General features: G+C 33.5%; 1 protein-coding gene and 1 long non-coding RNA gene across 2 annotated transcripts in view; one reads left to right on the plus strand and one right to left on the minus strand.

Moving 5' to 3' along the window:
- Window positions 1-1,096: 1,096 nt before the first annotated feature.
- Window positions 1,097-2,237, minus strand: LOC138857773 (uncharacterized). Its single transcript, XR_011396951.1, has 3 exons — window positions 2,029-2,237; window positions 1,733-1,868; window positions 1,097-1,668 (listed from the first exon to the last, which is right to left on the minus strand). It is a non-coding gene; the product is annotated as an uncharacterized lncRNA (long non-coding RNA).
- A 16,830-nt stretch (window positions 2,238-19,067) lies between these two features.
- LOC106616789 (serine-rich adhesin for platelets) overlaps window positions 19,068-24,383 on the plus strand; it is a 47,689-nt gene continuing 42,373 nt past the window's right edge. Inside the window, exon 1 of the mRNA XM_014233670.3 lies at window positions 19,068-19,555. Coding sequence (XP_014089145.3) covers window positions 19,438-19,555 — 118 coding nt within the window. The 5' untranslated portion in view covers window positions 19,068-19,437. The remainder of the gene's footprint in view (window positions 19,556-24,383) is intronic.

A 24,383-nucleotide genomic window follows, 5' to 3' on the forward strand; every position in this document is an offset into this window, starting at 1 on the left:
AATACTTTTCCACGTGAGTGCTCTGGGCCATTCAAGTGCTGGCAAGCATATGAAAAAAAATTTCACCAAATGCCAATGGAAATACGGTCGTCATCACTTTAGCGCACTCAACCAGTTTTCCATGCGTACTCTCTGCTTTCCAACTTTTATTTGGTCTCTTAGTGTTTGTGCTCTTTGTTGCTCTGCGTTTGCATTTCATGCTCTTTGAAGCAAATGTACACGAAGTATGTGCTGGATACTTCGCGTTGGCTTGTGAGAGCTTTTGGTGTTTGACATAGCAATTTCCAGCCGAAAAGCTTGCATTTTATTTCTGAATATTTTGCCGTTCGTTTTTGAAATTGTTTCGTTTGTGTTTTATGAAATATAAGTCAATACTAAATATCTTTTATATTTCAGCTAAAAAGTATGTTAAATTTTTAATTTAGCTATCGCTTTATACAATTTGGGTTCATATAAGCATTAAGTGCCGTTATGCTTTTCTTTGGCGTCAAATACAGTGATGCTTGATATTATATATATGTGTATAAATCTTAATTTGAATAAAACTGTTTAATACTGACTAATTTCTTCTACCTATAAGCATACAAATATTTCACGCTTAACAAAAGTAATATTAATAAACAGTGTTACCACTGCGTATACGTTACGCCTTTATAAAGTATTACATATTATTAAATAGTGTTACCACTGCGTATACGTGACCTAGGATTAATAAAATATAACTACAGGCACTTTTTTAAAAATATTTTTCAACCGCTTAATTAGGCAGAAAATTATTTTCTACTCCTGCGGCTGAAATACTGAGGTTGAAGTAGGCGTGGTGGGTTGAAGTAGTATATTGGACGGGTGTATTATTGAAAACACCAATCCATTGCTCATTTAATATTTGTTTTAACGATTTGTTGATATGTATTAATAAAGGGTCCAAGAGCAAAAAAGAAATAGGTGTCAATTTAATGTCTTAAGGCTGCAGACTTTTTCCAAATGAATCATTAATTTTTCTGTGTCAACACTTCGGCTCTGCTACTTATCCAATGTTAAGGCATTTAACGTTTAAAGAGAATTTTGGTATTTGGCCATTGTGACTGCATCTGATGAAGATATTCTTTCTGTCCAACCTCGCAAATAATATCCGAAATGCTGTTGGCATTAGTAAGTCGTAGCTAGTTTATGGTCATAGATCACAGACTTTATGTATTGAAAAAAAGACAAACTCATTTTTTAATATGACTTGATCACTATATATTCGTATAATATTTGTCTGTATTGCGCAAAATTGACCGTAATGCTCTATTTCTGGTTTTGAAAAGCTATGTGCAATAATAATTTTTTCGACATGACAATCGCACCAAAAATTTCGGGAAATTTTCACATTCCTTTACTTCCTTATTGCTTTGCGTATGCACGCATCAGTTAAGCCAGCAATATATATTATGGCTTGTGTAGAGTGCGTTCAAAAAATAACGTTTTTCCTTTTCGCAATAAATTCACGGAAATTTATTGTTATTTTTTTTTTGTAAATTAACACATGTTCAATTGCGATCATTGACGTTTACAATTCGGTCAGGTTTTTTCGATCTTCTTAATGTGTCACGTCGAGCAGTGAAATAAGCAAAATTATTGCTTAGTATAAGAAAAGTTTTGTAGCAGGCTTTCTAATGAAGCATTCTAAAGATACCAAATGGAATATTAATGAAACTGAAAAGTATTTAAATACAAGGTAAATACATACCTGTAAAGTGGTGGTGTGTCCAATATAGAGAAACTAAAAATTTAGATGACAAGCTAGGAAGAGGGAGCATTCACGTGACATCTTAAAGTGATGAAACAGCCTTGCTCTCCTGTTTGAGAAGAAACCACTGCTCAGTCTAAGAGAAATTAAAAATTTTGTTTAAAATAAAGGAATTGATTTTTTATTTCATCTTCTTCCAAACAACGGGCGATTCTACCAAACTTATTATCTTATATTTCGTTTGTAGTTATATTACTACATACATTACTACATATTATAAAATCCTACATAATTACCATCAACTATCACCAGTGGCGTGGCAATCCTCTAGAATGCTTCATGGTTGCTCCATCGTGTTTTTCCACCCATTTGCGACATCTAACGACCGGAGTATGTAAGCTAGAGGGGCCAACTGGTACTTCGTGAGGCGCAAACTGCTCTTTTGTTTGAGGTTCTTCCAAACTCCAGGTCAAGTTAGTGATCTGACATCAAACACAATAATCATGATAGGACAAAAATCTGAAATAGGAGCGACTCTGTACTCAATGAAAACAAAAAAAACCAAATAAATATTGAATAAACGTCAGTTATAATAAAAATATGTGTTATCTAAATACAATTTTTCGCAATAAATGCTTCATACACTTTGGAGAACGAGAACGTTTTCTTTTGAACGCACTTTATGTGAAATGTTCTGAAGATTAATAATAAATTTCGATGATTTTTAAACATTGTCTCTGAACATAAATATCAAGAATATGTGTTCACTTTGACAACTGGCTTAACAGGTGTTCCTCCATCAAATTTCATTTTTCTAAAAATGCTCTACATAGAAGTTATTCTACATATTTTTGTTGGACTTGCAACTCACTTATATGTCATACATGCTGATTATTCAAAATTACGGTTTATATTTAATAAGGCATAAATTATTTAACTTAGCACTGCTTAAGTCTATCAAATAATTTAATGTAAATTCAAAGCAGTTTTAACACATTTCTTAGAGAAGGGATAAAAATAATCAACTGCTGATAGCTCAAATGTTCTCTATTAAGTTTGCTTAAATTATATTACGATTTGCTGAAGTAGGAACGAAACTTATTAAGTATTACAAGTTTTAGATGACCATTAACATTTCGGACACTTTTGCTGTTGCGAATATTCAAAGCTTTTCCATCGATGATTATGCGGCTTACAAACTGTCCCACATAATAAAATTTATGAGCTCACTACAACTTGAGCTCCAATAAATTAACTATATATTCTTCCAACATTGTTCTTAAATAAAAAGTGGGCGTTCATCGTTTTGGCTTCACACTAAACTTACAATGATTTTAATTAAATCTTAAGAATGGTTTGATATAGTCATAGCGACTTAACTTCTGAAAGTAAAACAAACAACTTTTGCCATACAAAAATAGTAAACTGCACTGAAAGTAAAACGAAACAACAACAACAATAACCACTACATGCACATATACTTTCTACGCTTTTTGTAGACTTTCACTGTCAACTTGTTTAAGGTGACACTAACAGCCTGCATGTGCATGTGCATATGTGTGAGTGTGCGTTTATATATTTCTTCATAGGCGCACGTGCTAGTTACTTGCATAAATTAAAGTGTCTGAAACATTTTCTGTTAGACAACTATTTAAACATTTTATTATTATGTTCTTATGTAACGGTAGATGTGAACTTTTACCGTGCAACAAAGTAACAAAATACTATTGCTTACATTGTCAGAGTTTACAAAGTTAGTCTGGTTACCTTACATGAAAGCTGTGTTCAGGGTTTGCAATTTATGCTCACAAATAATTTCATAAACATACACATACATAGAATTATTCCAATGAATGTGTGTGCAAAGTGTAAGATTAGCTTGTAGATATACAGTTATTATGTTTGAACTTAGAACTTTAACTACTAAAATTGGTCAGTGTTCTTGTTTAGTGTTCATTTAAATTGTGTTTAATGAAAGACAAACACGGAATATTGCCAATACAGTATATTTTATATGTATGAAGCCAGACGTTAGCTTTTCGAATATTGTAAAACAAGGAAGCTAGTAATCTTCGATAAAAGCAAGGAAATGCTAGTATAGAAATGTAGCAAAGAGTTGGTGTTTAAAATTGAGAAAAATATGATAGCCATTGTCATTTGAGTTAGGGTTAGGTTAGGTATCGAACCATATAAATGAATTGTATTTGATCAAGTTAAAGCGCTCTTTCTTTAAGTAATTACGATTTGCTTCTGCATTCAAGGTATTTTTAGAATTAGCTTTCTGTGTCTTTCATGTCTACAAAAGTTGTCCAATTTTAAGATTTACCGGAATGTGTGAACTTTTCTTTATTCAACCACGTCTACTGCTTTGAAATACGAGGGCAATTTAAGAAGTACTTCACCTAAAAAAAATGAAAATTTTGTAATAGGTGCTATTTATTTCTCAACATGCTTACCTTTTGGCTTAATACACTTAAGCCATCGTTGCTCAAACGTCTTTAATCCGTCTAAAAAATATTTTTTTGGTGATTATTAAAATAGATGGCAATTATATTATTTGCGAAAGGATTGGTAGATTAATAATGATAATCATGTCTCTTAGTGTCAGCAAATGTCATGCAAAGGCAAATTTTCAAAGTAATAACTCATGCAGACATTTACTGAAACCTCCCAGTGACTTTTTATAGTGCTGACGCTATCCAAGCAGACATCTGCTTTATAGAAAGTCTATTAATAGATAACATTTTAAGATAATTCTATAATCTAATCAATTACTTCTTTAATTTAGGCAATTATCTCCTTAGATTATTATATAACTCTCTAATTTCGAATAACTTCTTAATTTAATCGATTAAGTTCTTAATTTTGTCAATTAACTTATTAACTTAGTCATTTAACTCTTTAACTTTGTCAATTAACTTTTTAAATTAATGTTTTTAGTCAATTTATTCCCTAATTTCGTTGAATGAATCCCTATGTATGTTGATAAACTCGATAATCTAGTTAATTAACCAATTCATTTAGTTAATTAACTCCCTAATTGATTCGATTAACTCATTCATTTAGTCGAATAACTCCTTAATTTAGTTGATTAACTCCTTAATTTAGTTAATTAATCTTTTAATTTAGTCGGTTAGCTCCTGATTTTATTTATTTAAATCCCTATTTTGGTCGATTAACTCGTTAGTTTGGTTAATTAACTTCTTAGTTAACTACCTCGCTAATTAAGTCGATTAACTCCTTAATTTAGTTATTTAAATCCCTAGTTTAGCCGATTAAATCGATAATTTGGTTAACTAACTTTTTAATTTAGTTAACTACCTCCATAATTTAGTCGATTAACTCCTTTATCTAATTATTGATATAACAAATTTTTAATTTAGGCGGGTTAAGTCAAATGAATGCCAATTCTCCAGCTGAACTGATGCGTCAAAAAAAGTTGGACTTATGATTACTAAATAAAACTTACTTGTACCACCCTCTATATATAATTGTGGATATTTGTGCGTGCCGATTCTACTACATGCCACAAATGTGTTCTTTGTGGTTGTTTAACAAGAATACCTGTGATTTAATTTAAGTAATAAATTCCAGATTGTTGCCAAAGTGCACTTTACTGCATGCAGCACGTAAGCTTGTACATTGCAGGATAAAAGGAGCTGGGAGAGAGTTGAAGCGAAAACCGAACAAGTCAGAAAAAAAGGATTCAGAACGCAAAAAAATTACCAGCTATATGAGGGGGAGGAGGGTAAGTAAAATTACTTTCGAACACGACATGGACACCTGTTGCAACATTTGTGCCACAGTGCCGCACAGCAATGCATTTCCGACTGATACCCTTGTAATATTGCACGCCGACTGCACACTCACACACACATATACGCGCTTACCTCGTACAAACATGCATATACGACGAGTAGGAGCACTCGTACTTTGTACCAGTGGCAACTACAAGTCAGTTAGGGTAAATAGAAACCAATAAATCAAAATTATTTGTAAGTGAAAAGCGAAATGACTCGAAGTGTTGGCACTTTTCCTCTTTGTTAGCCCTTGCTACCCCTCGTTAACGCTATGTACGCAAGCTCTGTAACGAGGGCGCCAATGCAGCTTGTTGATATTATATTTTTTATTGTTGTTTAATTTTGTTTTGTTTTTACTTTTCATTTTTTTCGTTTATAGACGGCTCGAGTTACAATTTTATTATGATCGGTATTGTTGCTTTTGTTGTTGCTGCAGACAAGTGGAAAATTGTTGCAAATGCATGAGTAAAAAAGTTGAGAAATAAAGTGTTGTTAAGAGAAAAAAAAATTTATACTTGTATGAAATGATTGAGCATTTTCGCCGTTGCGGCATGGGGGAAAGGCGGAATTTGTTGCAAATTGAATTAAATTGATAATTGATGAGGAGGCAACGTGCATGCTGTTGCATGCAAGTAGTAAGCGCTGGCTGGGGTGCCGCTTATAGTGACTTGCCGCCTGACAAAGTGCTAATAAGTTGGAGCGCACATGCTTGTGTGTGTGCTTGCGTAAGTTTGATGACGGGTTGCTTTTCGAGCGCTGACAGCGGATTTCAACTTTTTAATAATGCTTGAATTTATGGTTAATAATGTTTTGAAATATATATTAATATTGCATATACATTTATATAGTAATACTATTACAGCCTTAAATAAACATATATTCCGCTGAAGTCGTTGCGTATACGCTGTGGCGGTCTTTGATTGAATTTTGCTCTTGTGTTAATATTGTAGCAGCAAGTTTTGCTTTCGGTTTGAGTGTAGCATAAAGCACGCAAAAATAATCAATGAAACTAAATAAGCATTCGTGGTAGCCTCACCAAACTAAATATTGACGCTCCGCTAGCTTGGCTATTACTGTGTATTATATTTAAAATGTTGTATATTATACAAACACAGCATCTACGCTCATATTTACTTACAGTGTGAGGCGTGTGAAATAAATATTTAAAGAGGGTTTCGCCTGGTTTATAATATTATTGCGTTTATTAAAAGACGAGTGAGTTTTGTAAACTCTCACTTGAAAGCACTTTTCGTAGAGCTTAACATATTAAGTTGTTTGTGTTCTTACTTCATCATTCTTTAAAATTTTTTCTTATGAATAAAACCTTTATCGCCAACTTCTCAGTTAAATTAAGCTGAAAACATATCAATAAAATTATTTTTAGACCACACTACAAGTCATAAACATAGGCCAATGAGTCATTATATAGGTCATATAGAACAAACTCAAGAGCCTATGTTAACATTTTTGATCTTGCTTACATTAATATCAAATGATATTGCCTTGATTATTATCGAAAACCATTTTAGATTAATCATAGTTGACCACATCTGAACCTCCTTGAAGTGCTTTAATAACCCTAGGAAAGTTTGTATGAGTTTTTTTGAATCAATCTGGAATAAATCAACAAGTCTTCTTATTACTCCTGCAATCAAAGAGCATAAGGCCACAAATAAATAATACCACAAGATAATTATTTCTATGACCTACATAAATGGATTTTGGATTTATTTTTAAGTATACAGCAATTATTTCTTTCTTCTTGGCCTTGAATGGGAGCTCTGAGCAAATATAATAATTAAATCTTAACAAGCCTCAACTCTTCTTCTTCTCTTCAATTCAAAACCAGGCAGCGTATTTTATGAGCCAGAGCATTCTAGTTCTTTATGCTTTATATATATTGTATATATGAGAGGTAGGCTAACGGCTTTGCCGTGATCTTGAAGTTCCCTTTGTAGTCATTGCTTGCTTTTCAGCATTATTTCTCAGCTTTTTGCGCTGAGAAGTTCATTCCTCAATATCAATATCCTCCAATATCCAAACACCCCTTAACCCCCACTATAAATACGACCCTGTATACTTGCATGTCGTTGCATCCGACTTATATATATATATATATATATATATATAAATAATATCCTTGCTTACATCCATACGGACTATCACAAATATTTACATATCTTGCTGGATTCCAATATGCGAGCTAATCGTTTCAATAACATCAATGGCATTCACTTGCGTGTATATGTGTGTTCGTATATTTACCTAAGACAGCGCATACTCACATCTACTATTTGTATGTACATATGTGTATATGCATACTGTGCTATACTGCTTTTGTGCACATCTTAACACACACTCTCGAGATTTGCCTCCTTCGATCGTTTTCCGCTTAGGTGGAGTCCTTATGCACTTTAAGTGCCTTTGAATGCCAGCATCATTGTAATCGCCAACGGCGGCGTCGTCGTCATCAGCTTTCTTGCAGCCAACGCTTCAGTGCTGCTACTCCTTCTTCGATTTCTCGTTCCTCACTTCGTCATAATAATATCGATAGGGCTATTTAGCTATACAAAGTAATTTTGTCTAGTCGCCGTGTGGCAGTTAGCTAAAGGGCTTATGCAACATCTGCTATATACGTTTGTTATGTTGAATAAAATGTGCGTCGGGTGTGGGTGTATGACGGAAAATTGGCGCTAAATAGCTTTTCGATAGATACTCGTTGAAAAGATGTACAAATCGTATTGGTGCGGTATAGTATATGCATGTGTGCGAATAGCTTAGCGGAAGGACGAGTTGCCACTTCATTAGTATAAATATTTATTTATGCAGTAATATGAAAAAAGTTATTTGAGCTTGTTCCAATGTTTGAGCATGCATCTGAAGAATTTCCGATCTCCAGTTGTTACATTTGCGCTAGCAAAGTGAAGGTGTCGCTAAGCTTTGTGAAAATATCTGTTCCGTAATCTTTATTTAAGCGATCCAACCTGCAAAATATTGTATCGTTCATTTACGGTCTTACTCTTGAAACTAATTTACATAAGCCCTATGTTTATTTTAAAAACGAGCAGTCTTAAATGATAATCATATTTATACTTTGAACATGGTATATTAAGTTTGCTATGATGCTTGTAACACAAAAAAGGAAACGTCAGAGAGCATATATACGATATATATATATATTATATATAAATGACTAGCGCGACGAGCTGAGTCGATTTGTCTGTCCGTCTGTCCGTCCGTCCGTCTGTGTGTATATATATATATGAACTAGTTATTCAGTTTTTGAGATATCCATCTGAAATTTTTCACCCATCGTTTTCACAGCAAGGAGCTGCTCCTTTGTCGGAACGGCCGATATCGGACCACTATAGCATATAGCTGCCATACAAACTGAACGATCGGAATAAAGTGCTTTTTTATTTGAGAAGATATTTTCATTAAAATTGGCACGGTTTGTTGCTTAAGGCATAGCTATAAGCTCCGAACATATTTTTTAGATCGGAGCACTAATCAAATAGTTGCCGTAGAAATTGACCGATCAAAGTTATTGTAAGGAATCTTTTGTATTTGTAATGATATTTTTCTAGACCCGCCGGAACTTTGTCATAAAGGTTTAGCTTTTTGCTACTTGGCCATAATTTTCATGCAACATGGCAACCCTGCTTGTTAAAAGTTTAGTATATTTTTGTGTTTATATAAAGAATTTTTGTGCCTTTTTGTTGGACATGATTTGCATGCAACATGACAACCCTGCTAATGCAATTTAATTTCCACTTGATTGTGCCAAAACAGCGATACAAATATGTAAGACACACGCATACACAAACGGCACGCAAACCGAACTTTAAGCTACAGAGCAGCTACACATAAGACAACGTGTAACTCGCTTAGTCAACCACCGGTACAGTTGACCCAACCCACGTAACACGTACGAGTATAGCAAAGAGTGCCAACGACATCAGCTGCTTGAGGCATAGCTACGTTGTACGAAAACATGCAACAGCACAAATTCAACGGCGGCAAGCGCCAACGCATGCAATGTGGGTGTGCTTTTATCTCAAACTACAATTAAATACACAAATACGCCTAAATATATACATTTAGCCAACACGTGTACAGGCCCACACTCTGGTATGTGTGCACATGTATGTATGCATGCACAATTCACTGTGCGCCCACATTTTCAGAACGCCTTGTTGCAGTTTACACGCGGTACGCTAATGGTTGGCCGCACGTTCGCTCGGTCGGTTGGTTGTTGGTTCGCTTGCGTGTCTGTGTTCAGTGCATACGTGCATTGCTTGTTAGCCAACATATTGCTTTGTTGCAATTCGTGTTGCCAGTGAAATGTTGCCGGCTGGCCGGCTAGAACGTTGCGCGCCATCGTCTCGGCCTACAGAGGCGGCTGCATCAGCGACCGGCGATTGCAACTTCGGTGCACTCTGGTGGTTCTGGTGGTCGACGCTACACTTTGCCGCCATACTCGATGCGCTGCGGCCGGCCAGTGAGCGGCGTTTACGTTTGCGCCAGCGTCAGCGCGATCGCCAACGACAGCGTCAACAAGGGCGCCAACATTGCCTCTCAATTAAGTCCGCCATATGCAGTAAGTTACAAATCGCTGACGCTTTATTAGGTTATTATTGTTGGTAGTAGACCGGTCATTGTCGCTGCAGCGCGTACGCCACTCCAAATCGACTCCACTGCGCGTTGCACTGCCAAGCAAGTGATGGGTGTTTGCGTGATTGTTTTGTTTGGTGCCAGTGCTTTGTCGCTTTGTCGTTATCGCTGTCGTTGTCGTCGACGTTATCGACTCGCAATTTTCCGCCTTCAGTTTTCCAGTTGAATTTCCATTTTCAATTTTCAGTTTCGGTTTTGGTTTCGGTTTCGTTGAATCGCTGGCGCATTACACGCTAGAATGCTTTGTCCATCCAATTGACGTGTAACGGAATTTCGCTGTCATATGCTATGTTTGTTGCACACACGGCCAAACTGCGTCTTTGTGTCTAATTCGTGCGCGCAGTGTGTTTAGTTGATGTCGTCGAACTGTGCGCGTGTGGTGAGTTCTTGTCTCGAAACGTTTCAATTTGTTGGCGGTAATATGCCGTTCGTGTTATTCTCTTACTCTGTGTAAATAAACTGTGTATCCGACTGAAAATACCTACAAATTAAGCGTGCGATTTACGGTTCTAATTTTGGTGAGATTTTCAAAAACGAAATATTTCGAAATGCATTCATCAATTTGTGTATATTTATCGATTTGCGTATGTAAATTTACATGTGTGTGCATATTTGTGAGCTGATATTAATATTTGCATTATAAATATTGGAAATATAAAGTACCGTTATCGTCAACAAGCTGATTCACAGCGGAATTTGCAACAATTGTCGGTTGTTTGGCTTGTATCGCCCCGCATCGCATCATTTCAAATGCTTAAAATCAACGACTTCCTGTTTGTTCTCTAAACAGCGGCTGCATCGTAAATGTTTTAATAACGAAATCAAAAAACATGTGAAAAGCATAGTCGCCTTCGTCACTGCTATTGTTGTCCCTGTTTGTGTATCATACAATATAAATAAAAATTATACATTCGTAGTAGCATTAGGTTACGTCATTGCTGGCGTTCGTCACCATCCGAACTAATGGAGTCTACAGTAATACCAAATCCTGCCTCCACCTTCCAACCAGTGTTGTCAGACAAAACCAAGTTTGGTTAAAATTTTTCAACGAAATACTTTCTGAACAGGGCTTCTTAAGTGTATACATATATAGAACTAACAGTTGGTTCTTATACTACTAGAGACTACTGCACACGAATTTTCGGTCAGATATATTCAAACTTCGATAACTTGTATTCGGAGAGATAGCGGCACACCATCTACCGTAATCTTTTTTATAGTCGGAGAAAGCATCGAAAACCGTAGTGCGGAATTTTAATCCACTAAACCTAACCTACTCCCAACTCATAACTCTCCTACCGAATCACTAGACTTAGTATTACTTAATTTCATGGCAGAGAATAAAACATTTAATTCTCCTCTATTGTATGGACTAATTGGCCTGATCTGTTGTAAATGTCTCAATCTTGTCATAGTTATTGCTGACGCTTCGCTGACAAATTTTCATTTAACAGAGGACTCTCACATAAGTACTGTAAAGTTTTCTAAGATTTTAGTCTTGAGTTCAATATTACACCAAGGTAATTAAAACGTGGCTGTGAAGTAATCTCACTTTGTCCTATGCTGAGCGAATTATTTCTTAAATTTTTGTGGAGCTTATGTGCAAGACTCTCGTTTTCTGCTCAGCCAGCTCTAGACGTCATCTAGCTGTTTCGGCATTGCATACCACGAAATGTGTTGGCAAACAAGAAATCAAGGTTATGATAGAATTTCTTGTTCAATAAAAGTGTTTGCAGTCTACAGTTTTAGCATTGAATTCTCTTCTGTCTACCTTGTTTTTTGTGTTTATTTCTTTCCAAAGTCACAAATCTAACAGTGATTCTTATATGGAAGTTCTATTTCCACGGCATATTCGATTAAGTCCCATGAACATAATTAATTCACCAGAGAGTTTGAATAGTTTTGTTACGGAAATATGATACCGAAACATTTCTTAATACAATTTGAAATGGTTGAATACTCTTTTCTCTCGAGATATTTAGTTAGCTCTTAGCTCTTCCAATGCTTCCGCAACGGACCATTTTGAAAGAGTAAGTGCTTATTGCGGTACTATCTTCCATAACCGCTTGAACTAGTATTGTTGAGGTTATCTGTCTGAACCAGAGGTATATTAGGATGTACCTTTTATTCAGTGAGAAAGTTATATAGTTTTCAACTCGCATCCCGCTCTTGCTGGCTAAAATATGTGTAACTATCTATATTATATCTCATTTCTGAAAATTTAGAAAAATGTATTATATGAAAAATTAAATATTTTAGTTAAAGTAAAACGGAAAAGTTTAAAGTGACCGCTCACGACATTTAAATGGTTTTGTATTTACAGCTAATTTATTAATTTGCATCCCACATTGTATTTTTGCCATTAGAAATTACCGTTAAGTAAATAAATAAAAAAAATTCTGTTGTTTTGGTTAAAAGCATTGCCTAGTCAGCAAAGTAACGTTTTGTTTATTTCTTAAAGATACAAGTACTAATTATTCGGATTCGATTTCTTGCTTGGCTACCTGCGCTGCACTTTGTCATTGCAAAATATTGCATAAATAAATAAAAATGTTCAATAAATTTTAAATAGTTGCAGTGCCTGGTGTTGTAAAATGCGAAATGGGCAGCTGACAAACATATGAGTCTAAAGTATTCACATGGCTGTCCCTGGTCTATTTATAAATAAATTTAAAAATATTGTTCCTAAACAATTTGTACTCAGAATGACATCTTAGAAACCGCATGATGGTCAAAGTAGGTGCTTGAGCATTACTACTGATGTGGATTAAAATATTCAGATATGAGGAATTGACATAATTCGGGACTTTGAATATAACCCTCATTTACTTCCTTCTTTGCCGTTTCAGAATTTGGAATTTTTTATTTTATTTTGAGAGAAAAGTAAGAAATGAAGAGCCATTAGTAAGTAAGATCTGTTGAAGCGCCAAACGCGGTTTATTTTCAGCAAGGCTTTTGCTATCACCGAAACTATACCTACAGCGTATATAGCAGTCTTCGATTCGCCACTTCTCTGCTCGCTAAGGTTGAGCTCTGCTCGCCTATCGAAAAATTTACTTATGAATACAACAATACATCTATACAGTTGATATGAATATAAGCGGGTATTTGTTTACCTCAATAATGTTATGTAACCATTTGTTATTTTGTCTCTATTTGATTATACAAGTCTATACGGTTTATACCAGTTGTTTGTTCGAGTCATTATACTTCAAGGTGTCGAATACCGAATTTAGTTGTCTCTAGTTGATTGAGAATGTATATCTTCCAGCAAATTTTTTGAACGTTACTTTTTCACAAGATGCTGTGGGAAAAGCAGTTCCTAATATACCTGAATGTAAAACTCAGATCATTATCTTACATGTGTGAGCAAATTTTTGACAACATTTTTATCTGCAATTTACAATAAGGAAGTGTTATGAAAAATCTTTTTCCACAATACAGCTCTGCATTTTTTAATGCAATACCCGAAAGGCAAGCGATAAAATATCCATATTGCGCATTGCTTTACAAATTGCTGTATTGTATTTTGCATTTATTGCCAGTTATAAATTAGCATTTAATTATTTTGTCAATATTATTTTTTTTTTGCAAAACGCTTAAAAATTAATTAAGACTATTTAAAACGGCCGCAATTCAATTTGGAGGTGGAAATATGGGCATCCATTAAAAATTTTCCACGAGTATATGTATCATTAATAATAAGTGTTTGGCAATGAAGTTACGAGCCGTTGAATGTGTTTTTGATTGGGTCGTAATTTGCATACAAGTAAAAAGGAAATCGATATAATTTAGGGAAACGAGTATATAATAACTGTACCTTTATTTCAAAGTTATGTAATGCTAAAAAAGGACAGTGGATATACACGAAGATATTTTTTATATAATTTTTAGACATAGAATTTTATAAGCGCAGTGGTGTTAGCGGCATAAAATCAATGTGAGGTTTTTTAGCTATTTTTCATAACTGTATAGAGTAATAAACTAGTACGTTATATGTAAGAGAAGTTTTTATTATGTACACAACTGAAAATTTTTATCAAATCTTAAAGTGATCATTACTTTATTAGTAAAAAAAAGAAGACAATCGCCTCATTCAACTTAGTAAAAATTACAACGAGTTAAATCATTTGAGTTTTTGATTCAACTTATAAACTCGATTTAAAATGATAAGTTTATTGAAAGCTGTCAATGTTTCACAAACACCGAGTTTAGTTTGATATTTTTATGAACTCTGCGTTGAATTAGATTTGAGCAATGAGGCCAAATATTACAATTAAAGTTGTATACTCGATTTTGAGGTTTATACTTGTATAACACTTTTTTGTGTTTAAGAAACTCATAGTTAAGTTTGCAATTAATTTTTATATATAATGTGGCGTTAAGGAAGTGATCTGTCACAACAGTATACAGTATGTCAAAATATTTTAATTGCCCGACAAGATTTCGTTGTTAAATTAGTATCTCCATAAACACAAAGTACTGGTGTTTAAAGCGAGTTAAAGTTAATTTGCTTTATGACAAGCTTCGTGTTTCTGGGTAGTTTTTAACAGGAAAAGTTTGTGAAACATTGTGTATGTAATTCGTACAATGTTTCGTATATTTTAGAGAAATAGTAGTTTTTTTGTGATTTTCAATTTCAATCATTTCAAAACTAAATTAAATATTTATTAGCTAGAATGCGGATCGGCATGCCAATGGTTTTGATAATAACCATATCTTTCGCATTTACTACTTTTTTACTACTGCACGTGTCTTTATTTATTTCTATTTATTAAGTGTTTAAAATTCGCTATTTTTATGCGAATTTCTTTTCGCACATTTTTTCAAATAAAAGCAAATATTCACACAATAGCTGGAATATAAAAAAACTGAATAAATTCTATTCATACCAAGCTCCTAAAGGATATACGAGCTTCTTGTAAACAATAACCATACAAATTAAAAGCGACAAAAACAGCCTTACAAACAAAACAAAAACAGAACAAGACAAATCCATGAATAATAAATATATTCGAAAGCGAAAACGTTTTCAAAGCAATCGAATTCAAGTGAAATGAACTCAAATGGACGCTCAAAGCGAGTGGAGCGAACCAAAACAAGGGTAGGGCAAGGTAGCAGCGACATGGTAATGGAAAATCATTGGCTGTTACCGGTGTAATAAACAACATTGAAGACAAAATATACATACACTCATACTCAGTATTGCTTGGTATGTAGCAACATGAGGGTGGTCCATTGGTGAGGTGAAAATGCAATTTGAAGAGGTTTAAACAACTTCACAGTTGGAAATATTTTTGGGAGTGTTGCCAACTGTATATAAATTTAAACATTTTATGTTTATATGTTGATAATAGTGAAATGTTTCGTTGTTGAGTAACGAGTTAAAAGTATTTGCCATACTTAAGAATGTTAAAATATGTTTTTTTAAATGGTTGCCACTTGTTAATAACTTATAAGATGAATAAAGTATTATCATATGATATGATGTGAAAGCTTCTGTCAGAGCTATTTCTATGAGAGTAGGCTTGTAAAATGTTAATATATTTTATTTTTTTCCTTTCGATCTACCCTAAACCAAAACATAAAAAACCAGAAAGGAAACATAAGAAGAAAAACATTCCCTAGGTGAATGATTCGTCTACAAAATAAACCGGCTGAAAACACATTTCACTAACTGACCGACTGACTGAGTGACTGCTTGACAGGCCGACAGACGAACGCCCAGTAAATGTCAGTCAAGTGGGTTTGATATTTGTATTATTTTGAAGAAACATCGAAATGGATAAATAACTGCCTCGGTGGGCGCTGATCAACGCTAACAGATGATCTGTGACGGATAAGTGAAAATGCCAAACGTGTAATGAGTTTGATGACTACACGCTCTGCATTTAAAAATAATACAAAATACAGTAAACACTGCCTAAGCGAAACTGTTTAAAATGAAAAATCTGCAATAAATTCTCTTGTACTTGAGACTAGACTATCCACACGCTGTTAGACAAAGTGTCTGCTAATGAGAAAACTTACGAACACTAATAATAAAAACAATACCAACAACATCGGAAGCAATGACAGCAAGTGGCGAAAACCCGCGAATACTGCTTAGTAAACAACATTACAATAGCGCCCAAGCAGCGCACCGAAGATATGCCGCGCGGCACTGCTTGGGGGTCACTCGATGTTGGGCGCAGTTGGGCCATTGCGTTCATTGGCTTTAGTGGCTGTCAGAGTAGGCGCACAGCTGATTGAGTTCATGTGGCGCGGAAGGTTTACAAGCGCGCGCGTGTGTGTGTGTTTGTGTGTGTGCGCGCTTGCGGTGGCGTTAATATATTATGTTGACGAGTCGGCGCTGCGCTATGTATGCGTTGCTATCAACACTATTTAAGCCCTCCTGTCTCCGCCACCGTTGTGTGCCGTCCATGCGCTGCCAATACAAATCGATACGAATTAACGAATTCGTTCGCAATTTTCAATTTTTCAAAACAAAAAAGTAAAATAAACGCGCACACATAAGAGAATTCAAAATAAAGAAAAGTGTATAGAAGAAAACGGTATAGAAAAAGCACAAGACGGCATGCCAAGCAATGGCGGAGAGATGGTGAGGCGCAAAAGGGGGCGGGGAAGCGCGTTAAACGCGCTGAACGCGCATAGTTAACGCTTTGCGGCGCTGAAGTAATGAGCGCACTACGCGCCACAACCAGACACAAACGCCATTTAACATCACAGCCGAGAGCAGTGCACGCGTCAGCAAGTTTGTTTGTTGACGAAGCTCCCTCCGTCTGGTGACTGCCAATATCAGTGGTAACGGCCAAATCGTTGGCGACAGCACTGGCGTTTGTAGTGCTATTGATGTTGAATTTGATGATGCCGTCACTCGTGATGTGGTGACGATGACTACAATACAGCAAGAACAATAAAAAATAACAGCAGCAATAGTGGCAGTGCAGCAACAACATCGACGACGGCGACAGTGACGGCACATAGCGGATTTCGGCTTAACTCACAGCCGGGCAGCGGTGTTCTCAATACGCGAATGACACGCGATGCAAGCTGGAAAAGTGCATTGATTAATTGAGAAAATTGTGTAAAAGTTGTTTAGTGAATTACCAAAGAATTGTGCAATGAGTACGTTATCGTGCTAGAGCTAGAGCGCTGCAAGAAAAGTCTAGCAGAATAATTAAAATATTTGTTATAGAAAATTCAATAAAATTCAAGTGTGTCTGTGTAACAACGTTAATACATATTTTGTAATCAAATTGAAGCGGCGCATATGTGCGTTCAGTGAAAAATTTCTATTTAAATTCGCTACAAATTCATGCGAAAATTTAAAAAAAAAATGAATTGTGAAAAACATATCAATATAAAAAAGTCAAATGAGTCAAGTGATGCGCTTTAAGCTTGGAGAGTGCCACAATATAATTTGAAAATTTAATAATATTCGTTGATATTATATAAAAAAAATTCTCTTTTTTATGCTGTTTCAAATTAACAAGCCAATTAAGAGTAATTGTGAGGTGATTTTTATTTACCAAAGCGGCATGAAATAAAAATTTTAAAAATTGAAAAGAAAATAATAATAATATCGAAATAAAATAAAGTGAAATAAGATTAAATAAAATAAAATAAAATAAAATAAAATAAAATAAAATAATAAAATAATTATAATAAATTTATAGTTAAATAAACTAAAAATAAGTTAGTAAATACAACTTAATTTTTTAAATGTTTTGAAACCAGTTAAACTATCTAAAATAGTGAAAGTTTAATACTCTGCAATCGAAAAATTGTTATAAAATCAAAATAAATGACTTGTCGATATGTAATATATCTACATAAAAGTATATAAAATATTACTTGTTCGCAAAAAAAAAACAAGAAAAATCGTTTACTTCGGTTGTACCGCAGCGAACACTCTTCACAAATAAAAAAGTTTCCCTACAAGAATTTTATTTTGGTTCTTTGGATGAAAAGGATTTGTGCAAAATTTTAGAGCGATATCTCAAAAACTGAGGGATTAATTCATGTATATAAACAGACAGAGGGATGGATCAATTTTATCGAATACATATAGTCTATATGATCTCCGACGTTTCTTTCTGCATGTTACAAGCTTCGTGGCAAACTTAATATACCCGGTTCAGTGTATAAAAAGTAAAGAAGAACTCAATTTTTTTTAAAGAAGATTAGAATAGAATTCCATTAGATGCCTCAGAAATATTTTTGTATACTAATAATTATTCTTAACTTATAGGTTTACTCCAAAACTTACAAACTTATTTAAATATATTTTTTTGAAAGACCTCAAAAATAAACCAACCGAGCTTAATACCTAAAAAAATCTATAAAGACTATTAAAGACTATGCAACCGTAGCACAATTGATTCTAAAAAGTTAATAATTATAAATAAAAATAATTTTGGAAATTTAAAATTTATACAAAATTAGTGAGAAATGTAAACAATAAAATATTACCAGTGGTTTCTAAGAAAAAATAATACAAATATAAATACAAAAAAAAAAAAAATTAAATAAAAGAAGAAAATAAATATTTGTTTAAAATAAAAAATGTAAAGATAATGCAAGTAAAAACTTTTTTTGAAACTTAATTGTGTGTAAGTTAAAAAGTTAAGAAAAATAATTAATTCAATTAATACTAATAATTTTTTTTTTATTTGAATAGAAAAATGTATGATATTGAAATAAAATATAGAAAATGGTATAAAAAAATTTAAAAAAAGTATATATTAATACTATATATTATAATAGTATAACAAACAAATTGACAGTAAAGAAATTAATAATAAATAATTAAAAAAAATACGTAATAAAAAAGAAATTAAAAATTAAAGATATTAAAGAATCTAAAAATTCGGCAGTTTTGCTTAAATTGCGTGAAATTGTTAATATATCGCATAAATAATTAAAAGCTGTGATGTTTTGCTATTGAAGTGATGTGATTGGGCGATGTGTTTGCTCAAAACATCATTTACGTATTCAATTAAGGTTATAAAATTTAAAATATTGTCATTAATCCCAAGTGAGACGACAGTCTAACACAATTAATTGTTCAACTAAGTGACATACAAAATTATATACATTTATATGCAAAGAGTTGCCCACATACAGAGGAGTACAAATACTCCCCACAGCATAATAGCGGAGATACGCTGCGGTGACAAGCGGACGACGACGAAAAGCGGGGCAGACAGTTGGTGGTGAAAACGTGTCATGCATTGGCTCGATGGCAGCATTTCGCTGGATGAAAATTTAATTAGTGGACGCGTCAGCGGCGGCAGTAACGGTGAAAATAGCGACAACAATCAAAGTAAAACATCGTTGAAAGCAAGTAGGTTGCGTTGCGCGTCGGTGACATTTTAGGGATGTCGATGTGCAGTTGTGTGTAACGAACTCCCTCCCTGCATTGTGGGTTTTGCATTTCAATTTCGATTTCGTTTTCGATTTCAATTACACTCTCTCAATGCACACTCAACTTATTTACATATGTAACACATGTTTACATGCTATTTCAAATGTGTATTTATACAGCTATGTTCATATCATATACGGATATTTATGCGGCGACATGCGCGTACATATGTAATGACAATGCAAATTGCCACCGAAACGAACTCACGTTTGTTTGATTTTTATTGAATTTAAATATACTCGAATATGCCTGTGTATGTTTTTTTTTTCAGTTTATAATATAAAATCTGCTTTTATAAAAATATTTTTGATTACATGTTTGAAATCACATGGTAATTTAGCGTCAGTTTACATTAAAATGCTCTGTCTCTACGGCCCGATATTTATAACAAACATGTAGTCTGATATCTTGTGAGTTTTTATCTGATTGAATTATTGACAAAATATGAAAATGTATGGCAATTGTTGAGTAAATATAAATTAATAAATAAATAATTAAATAAATAAAGAGGTGACAGTCTATAAATACGTTTACTATAATATGAAAAAAAAATAAATCAAAATGAAACGTTTTCGTTTCACTAACATTTGGAGAGTGGCGAAACGAATGCGGGGCAGAACTGGAAATGTACTGGCTTACCAATATCGGTTAGAAAAAAGTAGGAAACTCTATTAATCATAGTCCCTTAGTATGCTACCCGAGCTGTGAAGCAGAAAAGTGCTATCAAGCCAGACTTAACTTTGTCTTCTCAATATGACCACTAATTTTTATCTTATTTGAAAGTTAAGAGCTATGTTGTTTCCTTTGACAAAAAAACAATTTCTCGTATTAAAAAAAATTTGATTAAACGATTTTACAGAAGTATGTGTTGAATCCTTTCTTTTTTTGGAAGAAGGTGAGCTTAAATGACTTAAAAATCAAATTAAATAAAATTCCATTTATCATAAGTTTTAAAAATCTCACGAAATGAAGCGCTCTGAATTGTCTTACTTGTTAGTTCACATAATATTAGTACACTATAAATCACATCATCTTACTCAAGATCTATAACCTCAAAGCGCTCAAATCGTATACACTCTATTGATTTATGACGTTGTAAAGCCCATCATCTTAATTTATCATAGCGCAACACATATTCCTACAAATCACAAAGTTTTATTAAAAAATGTCACACCATATACTACATAATATCACATCACATTTATTTATAAAGCAATTCATCATATGTTGGTTATTCATAATCACGTCAATTTAAAGCATATAACATCACTTTTACATTATATCTACATCAATCACATTTATGAAATCGCAATGTATCACTCAACAGCGATGACGTCATTCAATAATACACCAAATTCCTTCATAGAATGACTCAAAATTATGTTTGCGAATATCTTTCCTATAATTTTTCAAACTAAGGACTTAAATCACTTAATTTTACCATTTTAATATTCTTTATAGCATATCAACTCGCACCATGCAAAATAAAATCACATCATTTGTAGTTGAAATTGACTTAATTTGTATCAAATCACATTGCATCACCTTCTTTTTTTACCATATGATATCATATCATTCGAATCATATTCCTCTCTTTAATACATCGCGCCACATTGGCTAAAAAATAAAATACCATATATTCCAATGTAACTTGCCATAATATAAATTATAATGTTATTTATTTATTTACTTCTTATAAATTAGCACATCACTAATTTCATATTATCACCTCAAAATGTAACACATTACAGTAGCACAACTCAAATCATATGATATTTTTTCATATCATCAAAACATGCGAAAACTACTAAGTTTTTGATTAAACTTCTCGTTACACTCAATTCCATTATAATATAATATTAAAAAAGTTATTCAATTCACATCACATTATGTCGATCACATCACATCTACTGACATGGCATATATTGTCATTATCTTATTTCGTATTAACTAAAAAGATATCACGTCATGTCAACTCATAAAGCTTATTACCATATATCACACTCACTTCTCTGATGGCGTGATATCACAACAGGTAACATATCATTACACCCCACTGAAGTCATTTTGCAAGCAAATGTGTACACAATGCTATTGCTATGCCCATGCATCAAATTACCTATTTAACTGGCTTTCCTGCTAATTCTTTTCAATTGACTACAATATACCGTTTAATGCAGTTACCATAAATACACATAATACATTTTATAATTAAAAATTACAATAGTTGTAATTACCCGTCGCCACATTAAATGAAAAAATCAATAATAAATGTACACATATTGTTTGTGCTTTTTATTGGCAAAAATATTGTGCACACAATATTCTCATTTATAAAACAATAAAGTTGCGCCTTTGATATGCATTCGAGTATGAAAAGCAATTGTTCGGTTATTTAAAAATCTTTCAAGTGTACATTTAATTAGGAATATTCAATTTTCAATGAAATAAAACGATTCAACGAATTTTAGAAAGCCAAGAAAATGAATAAGAAATGAAGCAATGACTTGTGAGCTAAAATGTGCACCTGAAATGTTCGCTATGCGGGCGAGCGGAACATATAGTATATGTATATGGATATGTATGTGTGAATGTAATGCACATTATATTCGTTTTAAATACTATATCAAAGTCAATAAAATATTTATATTGGTTTTGTTTTTCCTTGTAAAGCACAGGGTGTGTTCTTAGAGGCTATTGAAATAATTGAGATAGAGTGAAAGTGTTGTGTGACGCCATTATTGTCAACATAAATTTTTTTTTGTTTCCAAAAATGATTTAGGATACTCTGCGGATCAATAGCGATATAAAAATCTCAACCATTACTTTCTCACACAAATTTCGTTATATAAACTGTCACACCCTGTATATTAGAAGCATTAAATGTTGCTCTTAGTTCGAACTTCCTCTCGCCGATTCAACAAGCCACAGAAATTTAGTACCGTTTCCCTGATTTATGAAACAAGAATTTTTTGCTTCTCCATTATTATTTCTTTTGTGTGTACTTAGCGGAACATACCTAGATACATACATACTTGTATATACATATACATATAAGCACGAGCAACAACAACACATTTGCGTGGAATATGGTATATCAATGAATATTTTTATTTGGCCGTTACGCATATTGTGCTAAATATATATTTATATATGCTGTTTGCAATAAACAAAAACAAAAGAAAATTTTAATGGTGCATTATTGAGCCTCTAGAATTTGATAATTTTGTTTTTATGGCTTACCGAAAATTGGTATATTAGTTTTGTTTGCTTTTGCCAATAACGATTTTCACACGCGATAAATTTTTTAAATGCGCCTCGGTTGCTCTGTGCGTTTTGATGGATTTGATGAGTTGAGTTCAAGGTTTAAGGCGAAAACTTCACGACTTTGTGTTTGCCGACTTACGTAGAATTTAAAATTATTTATGTCTTTTACATCAAGCTGCATATAGGCGATATAATTCTGTTTTGATGAGGAGCAAATGCTGAAAAGGCGAAATCTGGCTTTCAGAAACAAAACTCATATGTTCTTAGACAGACTGAGATACGTCTTCGTGCTCGATATATAAAATATATCCACAGTGTTAATGCACAATAATTTTTTCTTTGATGCTACATACTCTTATATATTTCCTTTTCGTTATAACTTTCAAATAGTCCTCTTGTTTGCTTAACCACCTCCCCTGCTGATCGGGAACCTCTAATCGATGCACAAATTGTTTTTAGCTGCGAAAAAATTGCATCAATCAACCACTTGAGTGTAGCGAACACAACAAGCAGCTGGTATAAATCACAACAACTGGTGTAAGCTGCCCTACTTGAATGTTACGCGGTTATACCAGTTAATGGAGGTGTCTGCATAATCTCTTGCATTAAGTTCAGCTTGATAACTTTTTGGTTGATGTAAATTTTTTCCCTGAGCGCAAAACTCCATTATGGCAATTAGCGGGGTGGTGAACCGAAGACGGCTAATATGTGATGCTTTAACAATTTGATACACTATTTGTATTACGTTTGCATTAAAAAGCAATTTCTTTTGCAATACGCTAGTATTTTCTTCGACTCAGTATATGAAATAGCTCATAACTTTATTGATTCCAAGACTTTCAAGATAATTGACGACGTTCTTTAAGGAATGTTTCTATACACTTACTTAAGACTTAAATTGAACAGATTGGGTAGACCTTAAACAAAAGTTAGTCGAATTAGTCGTAGATATGTCTGAAGCATTAAGTCATTCTACATGGATCAGCTGGTACTCAGGCAGAAAATCTTCAATTTGGTAAGGGACATTATTCAAAAGTAATGTCTGCATATTTGCAAATTTTGTAGTGGCTGCAGTTAGAACCCGCAATTCAAGAACCGTTAGTGGCGCTCACAAGTCACTGACTTTTCAAACTACTCTCGTATCGAAAAAAATACATAGCTATATTTTTCTTCATTAAACATATAAGGAATCTTAAAAGTCGGTTTACGCATATCTCACCTTCCCAATCAATGTTTAGTCTATTGATTTATCGGCTGCAATTGTTTTTCGCGAACAATAAAAACTTCCCCAAAATTCCCAAACGTTATAATGATTCATTGCCTTTTTTTTATTTACTTCTGACTTAATAGCGCTATTCGCACCTTTTCATAAATATTTACAATAAAATTCGTTAGGTTAGTGTGAAATGCAAAAATTTGCTAAAAATACAAAGTACAATTCCACAAAAATTTGCGAAAATAATTAGAATTGGAATGCAAA

This window comes from Bactrocera oleae, chromosome 2 (assembly GCF_042242935.1).
Source record: "Bactrocera oleae isolate idBacOlea1 chromosome 2, idBacOlea1, whole genome shotgun sequence".
Classification (NCBI taxonomy): domain Eukaryota; kingdom Metazoa; phylum Arthropoda; class Insecta; order Diptera; family Tephritidae; genus Bactrocera; species Bactrocera oleae.